We start from the raw sequence: 6,695 nt of genomic DNA, 5'->3' as shown, positions 1-6,695 counted from the left end.
TAAAGTAATACTAGTAGGAAAAGTTAGAGCTATAAGGTATCTAGAAAAACAGTTAGGGAAGACTATAATATAAAAATCAAATATATATAAGGCTAGGTAATAAAACGGTATTAATAATAAAGATTTATATATTAAAACTCGAAGGATATATAAGTATCGCTAAAACTATAGAAAAGATTAAATAGTACTTTAATTAACTAAAGATTAAGGACGACGTTAAGAAAGCTATTTAGTTATACTATACGTACGAAAGAATAAAGATTACGAACTATAAGCTCTATAGATTTCTAAAGTTATTACCGATAATAGAACGGCTATAGAGTTTAATTATAATAAACTTTATTATTAAATTACTAAAGTTTAAAAATACGGTAACCGGTATTAAATATAATAATATATTAACGGTAGTCGATAAGCTTACTAAGTAAATATATTTTTTACTTTATAAAGAAACCTAATCGGTAAAATAATTAACGAATATAGTATTATAATATATTATATTAATATATATATAGCTAAAGAAGTTTATTACGGACCGCGATATTAAGTTCGTATTAAAGTTTTAAAAAATATTAATAACGAGGTTAAAAATAATAAATAAAGTATTTTCGGTTTACTACCCTTAAATAGACGGTTAAACGGAACGGCTTAATTAGGTCGTAAAATAATACCTACGGAATTATATTAATTTCGAATAGAATAATTAGGTCGAATTATTATTTACGGTATAATTAATATATAATATATCATTAACTAAAACGATTAAAGCTATACCGTTCTTTACGAATTTCGGTTACGAAATGAACCTACGATAAGGACCTATAGTTAAGGTACCTAGGGCTAAAATTAAGGCGAATAAAATATATATACTTTACGGTAAACTTAAGTAAGAACTAAAGTTTATAAGAGAAAAGATATAGAAATACTATAATACTAAACGGCTCGAGGGACCTCGCCTTAAAAAGAGGGATATAATATTCCTTTCTATATATAATTTACGTATTAAAAAACCTAATAAGAAGCTAGACTATAGGAGAATAGGACTATTTAAGGTTAAAAGGAAAATATTAAAAACGGTATTCGAATTAAAGCTACTTAATATAATACGTTTACGGTTATATACCTTTCATATCTCACTTCTAGAACCCGCACTATACGTAAGTAAAGCCAATATATAAGCAGTAGCGGAAAACGAAGAAAAAAAGTATAATATAAAAGAGATATTAGATTTACGGTTCAATAGAGGTTAATTAGAGTATTTAGTTAGTTAGTTAGGATATCCGGCTATAAATAACTCGTAGGAACCACAGGTACACCTTAACTACCTAAATAAGCAAAAAGAATTCCACTAACGATATCCGGACCGATTAAAACCCAAGCAAGTAAAAAGACCCGGCCCTAGGTCACGGCCAGATAGCCATAACATAGAGCCAGGAAAACCGCGACAGGAATCGAACCTATACTTTCGGCGTGGTAGTCGACGTGCTGCACGTTACACCACGAGGTTGGCAAGTACGAGAGAATCCAGGCCCAACTAGCACCGCACGCCTCCACCACCAAAAGAAAATCGAAGACGTACCACCAGGGTCAGCAAAAGAGCGATCGATGCCCAAATTCACGGAGTTATATCCATGAACTTGGACACCGAAGAACCTCGGCGGGAATCGAACCCGCGCCTTCGACGCAGTAGCCAACATGCTACACACTACACTATAAGGTTGGAAGGTGTGAGGAGGACCAAATACAAGTAGCGCCACGCGCCTCAACCACCTTGGGAAGGAGAAGGCGCGCCGCTGGCGGCATCTTGCGTGGCGAGGAAGGAAGGACCGGCCACGCCAGGGGCGGGAGATAGGTCGTCCGGCAAGGACTGGCCAGACCAGTCCAGCATATCGGAGGCCCAGTCAAGAGAAGAGGCCAAGGGAGGATTGCCGGCGGAGGAAGCCTGCGCTTCTTCCCGCTCCAGATCCTCAATCACCCGCTCCTCGCGAGCGGCCAGGCGACGGAATTTGGCAACCAGGGCACGGCGCTGGGTGTCTACTCGCGAGAGCTTCGAAGCAGCCTGTAGCATAGCCGTACGAGCCTGTCGCTCGTCGGCATCCAATTTCTCTTTCTGACGACGCAGGGAGGCTGTTATCGCGGGGGTAAGACCCAGGACATCGCAGTCGGAGCGACCTGAGCATATACAGTGGTTGCATTTGGAGGAGCGCTCGGAAGCGCGGCAATCGGGGATATCGAGGGCCTCGCAGGAGGAACAGGGAAGCATCTCGTCAGTAAAGATGAAGGTAGCGGCTGCAAGATTCTAGCGGCGAAGGGTACTCGAGGGACCTTTCGGCGTGGATTTCTTGACACGGTTAGACATTGCGGAAAGATGGTAATGAGGGAGGAAAACTTACCTGAGGTTGTCGATAAGAGAGATAGGCGAGCTAGGCCATCGGGGCGTTGGCCTGAGAGGGGGAGCATCGTGTCACAACCCTGGTACAGGACGGTTGTGGGGCCGCGGGAATAGGGGCCAATCAGGAGAACGTATAGGGGAGCCAATCACAGTGAAGGACGAGTGATCAGTGTGGTCAGGGCACTAAGCAGGCTAAGCAGAGGGGACCAGTGGCCTTGGGAAACTGATCACGGCTTGACACAAGGACTATATATACGGAGGAACTGGCTGGTGTAGATAGACAGTTCTGCAGTATGCAATACAAGTCACAATCATTGGTATTTAGACTATTGTGATAGAGACAAGCCATTGTTGTACACTGTTTAGCTGTACCGAACCAGGATTGTTCAGAAGTGCCTTCAACCAGTATCCCTTTCAGAGGTTCTGGATAGGGGTTCGTCACATGTAGGCCGGCCGGCGCGTCGGTGTCTAAGCGTACTGCGATCGACGTTATATATCTTAGCTGCCGCTAATACACTTAGGTTTTTATCATTTTAAAAAGCCTCAAGGGCTAAGATTATATGGGCGTCCTTTAAAGTAAATAGCATTTTGGATTATTAAGAAAATTAGGTTTTAAGGGTAAGGTTAGGCGTTGCGTGAAAAAAGTGGTCGCTCGCTTATATTGGTCGCTCGCTTATATTGGTCGCTCGCTTATAATGTACGTTATCCCATCTTTGTGGCTCTTTGAGTCTTCTCGTCTTCTCAAACATTATAATTCTAACATCCGACTACGCATTCTTCCACAGATCGATAGCCCTGTTATTATCGATGCGAGGATGGCCTCCTTCGAGGACAAACAGTCCTGGGAAAGAACAGGCATGCAGCTACCAACATTTACGAAGCCAACAGAGTCTAGGGAAATGGCGAGGTACAGCATGACAGACTCGGACGAAGCTTGTATTACCGGCGCGCCAAGTTGCGGCAAATAGGTGGTGTCGCGCACACGTCAACGAGGGGTATTCCTTCGGTCCATACACCATGGCAATGGCCGTGAAGGGGGACCCAACTATAAGAAGGGGACTCGGGAGTTTGCTGGCCGAGTCTCAAAACAGCTTCGTGAATGACCATTTGAGACCAAAAATGCTCCATTTGCTACCCGGGACGGTGCCTGGCTTTTCTCTAAGAAATCGAAAATGGGGTAGGGTATGTGTTTCCCACTTACCTATGCCGTTTGGTTTGTTGAGGAGAATATGGGCGTGCTCACTAAAACCTTTTCCCTTGCAGCTTTACTAGAGCTATCGAAGCTACGCCAGGTTGAGCACAACTACGGCTGGGATGACCTTGTTCTACCCCCAGGCCATCGGAAAGTGGTGCAGGCCATGGTTGAAACGCATGCGACTTACAAGCCAGATGGTCATCCGGCCACCGGAAATGGACGCGGTGCCTGGAAAAGGTGAGTGGGAAAGTCGTACACCGGTTAATGGCTTTCAATCCGTCTTGAAACATTGTGAATGCTTACACATAACGTTGCCTTCCAGGCAAAGGCTGCAGCATACTTCTTCTACACGGTATCCCTGGGGTTGGAAAAACATCCACGGCTGGTAGGCAAAACACTCTCCATTCATCTCAACGTCTGTGGATCGAGGACCTAACGCTAGAGCTAGAGTACGTTGCTGCTCACACAAAGAAGCCGCTCTATCCCATCACATGCGGTATGTGTCCAACATGCCAAATCCATATCTGATTCTGACTAGCGACAGGCGACATTGGATACAATCCTAAGGATGTTGAGAGGAACATGGAGGACCACTTCAGGCTTGCCCACAAATGGGGTTGTGTCCTTCTCCTTGATGGAAGCGGACGTGTTTCTTGCCAGACGGGAGGTAAGTTTTGCCTTGGCCTTCCCTTGGTAGCTGAAAGGGCGACTCGCAACTTCAAAAAAAAGCAGCAACGAGATGTCAAACGGTAACGGCCTAGTCTCTGTCTTATCTGCGAATCCTCGAGTGCTACTCTGGGATTCGTTTTCTCGCCACTAACCGGGTCGGAGCGATTGATGACGCCTTTCATTCTCGGCTTCATCTGACACTCTGCCAGCCGACTCCCAGAAGCGACCAGACCATCGAAATCTTCAAGCACAACTTCGAACGCCTTGAGAAGACCAACGAGGGCCGTCAGGAGCACAACCTCCCGCCGTTTGAGTACAAGGATCAGCAAGACAGAATAGTCGAATGGGCTAACGAGCAATGGAAGACGCTCCGCTGGAACGGGCGCCAGATCAGGAATGCCTTCCAGACTCATGGCACTCGCTGAGTTCAAAGCCAAGCGTAAACAGACCAGCGATGGCCAAGATCCAAGGTCAGTGTTGACCAAGCGTTGCTTCGAAATCGTGCCAAATGTGACAATTGAGTTCAACGCATACCTTAAAGCAACAAGGGGGTTTGACGAAGCGGGAACAGGCTGGAGAGGACAACTTCATGAGAAAGATAAAGAAGAAGAACAAGGACTACTTCGATTCTGATGAGAGTGAGGCCGATGACTCTGAGGAAGCCGAAAGTAAGGATCAGACAGAGACTGAGGAGGACAGCGATGAAGAGGAGCCAGATGAGCAGGACAAGAGGAAAGTGAAGAAAAAGGGTGGCTAGGGCAGCAAGACTGGCAAAAAGTGCAAAGATACAAAGGGAAAGAAGAGCGAGGGGAGGAAAGGCGGCTCCAACAAAAACAAGAAAGGGAAGAAAGCTGGAAGCGATGAGGACGAGGATGGACGAATGATGACAAAAAACGGCTGTGCTTTTTCTTTTCCGACAAACTGATCCCGTTGTTCCTTTTCTTACTTTAGTTCTAGTTAATGCCAAATAATGCTTTTTCCTGACACACCAGTACCTTGAGCTCACCTGTCTATCTAGAGATAGGTAGCCCGAGGAGCAAGCCCATCCCACTCTTACACATTAGCTAAGCACCTGGTTTACCAGATAGGTGCTATAAGGAAGCCAGAGATATATGATGTATATTTACGAACGGGTCCAGACTATGTACCTGCCCACGCAATCTCTTTTTCTATTTCTCAACCCCACATTCTTCGTTCCTCACCATCCGGCTACCCGATCTCTGATTCACAACGGAATCCTATATTCATCACAGCTCTCAGCAAACATCAGCCTGCTTTCTTGATTCTGTCAAAGTCACGGCCATCACGAAAGAACCTGTCCGGTGTCAGGCTGAAAGAGGGCCAATCAGCAACCGGTGATATAGTTGATGGTGATGTAGCAACCATTGTTCCCTGTGCAACACCGTCATGTTAGGAACCAAAGCGCGCGTTTGAAACTGTCGGGATTGACGTTGTGACTTACAGTGGGCTGACCCGCAAGCCTGGCATCCGTTGTTGCGGATCGCGTTGTAGGCGTTCCTCATAACAGCCCCGGTCGCGATGCAATCCTTGCCCTGAACAAATATGCCGCAGTTTCCACTGCACGTGCCGCTCTTACTGTTTGTGCCGACTGTGTTAGGTACCAGCCGTCGGGAGGAGGAATAAAAGGAAGAAAAGGGCTAGAGGCGGACTTACGCGCCACCACTCGCGTACGTGGTGTCCTCGATCTTGTTCTTGGCCGTGGTGCAGCTGTCCTTGAAACCTTGCCTGTTGCTGCACAAGCTGCTGCCCTTGCAGTTGATCGAGTCCTGGCGGGAGACGAGCTGGCCGCGGGCGAGGATCTCGCCGCCGATATGGGGGCCGGTGCTGGCAGGGGACATCGCCTCGACCTGGACGGCCACGGTGGTCTCGCCGTTGGAGAGCATGACGGTCTCGAGGAGAGGGTTGGACTGAGGAGCGGCGCAGGCCAGTCCGGCCAGGACGAGGGTGAACTGGATGATCTGAGAGAAATGCATCTTTGGCAAGTGGAATGGAATAGGCTGAGATGGCTGAAGTCCTAGTAAAGAGCTGGTCTGTGAGAGGCTTGGTGGTGAGATATCCAGTCTGAAAAGGAGCAGAAGAAGAGACTTTATACCTACCTACCTAGACATATCTTTCAGAGCCTACAAGGCTGGAGCGACCATTCTCGGACTACACATCGGACTTCCTTAGCCTTGTATTTGCATCCTAGCTTGGATTCAACGTTGGTTTACGTACAGCCTGACAGCGCTCGCTGAATGAACCTAGTGCTATGGAGTATTCGAATCCTTCTAGTGATCTAGAGCCAGTCGGTTACATCACAACCAAATAGCTGCCTGCTCGCCAGTCGGAATAGGCACGCTCGTATTTAGTACTGCTTACGCCCCACCACGAGCGGCTCTCCCCTTTGATACTAGTGATCCTGCCAATACAACATGCTGT

The 6,695-nt window shown here is 46.6% G+C and overlaps 2 protein-coding genes and 2 non-coding genes across 4 annotated transcripts; 1 reads left to right on the top strand and 3 right to left on the bottom strand.

Moving 5' to 3' along the window:
- Window positions 1-1,436: 1,436 nt before the first annotated feature.
- QC764_0077630 lies at window positions 1,437-1,507 on the bottom strand. The gene has a single exon. It is a non-coding gene; the product is annotated as a tRNA-OTHER (tRNA).
- A 142-nt stretch (window positions 1,508-1,649) lies between these two features.
- QC764_0077620 lies at window positions 1,650-1,720 on the bottom strand. The gene has a single exon. It is a non-coding gene; the product is annotated as a tRNA-OTHER (tRNA).
- A 2,990-nt stretch (window positions 1,721-4,710) lies between these two features.
- QC764_503915 (uncharacterized protein) lies at window positions 4,711-5,013 on the top strand (the record flags this gene model as incomplete). Its single annotated transcript, XM_062947641.1, has 2 exons — window positions 4,711-4,726; window positions 4,805-5,013. The coding sequence occupies 2 exons, from the start codon at window positions 4,711-4,713 to the stop codon at window positions 5,011-5,013; spliced, it is 225 nt and encodes a 74-aa protein (XP_062798862.1).
- A 345-nt stretch (window positions 5,014-5,358) lies between these two features.
- Window positions 5,359-6,675, bottom strand: QC764_503912 (uncharacterized protein). The gene is made up of 3 exons (XM_062947640.1): window positions 5,931-6,675; window positions 5,719-5,852; window positions 5,359-5,648 (listed from the first exon to the last, which is right to left on the bottom strand). The coding sequence occupies exons 1-3, from the start codon at window positions 6,248-6,250 to the stop codon at window positions 5,602-5,604; spliced, it is 501 nt and encodes a 166-aa protein (XP_062798861.1). The 5' UTR covers window positions 6,251-6,675; the 3' UTR covers window positions 5,359-5,601.
- Between the last annotated feature and the right edge of the window lie 20 nt (window positions 6,676-6,695).

This window comes from Podospora pseudoanserina, chromosome 5 (genome assembly GCF_035222485.1).
Source record: "Podospora pseudoanserina strain CBS 124.78 chromosome 5, whole genome shotgun sequence".
Classification (NCBI taxonomy): domain Eukaryota; kingdom Fungi; phylum Ascomycota; class Sordariomycetes; order Sordariales; family Podosporaceae; genus Podospora; species Podospora pseudoanserina.
Note: the sequence above shows the minus strand (reverse complement) of the source record. Positions and strands in the feature narration are given on the sequence as shown.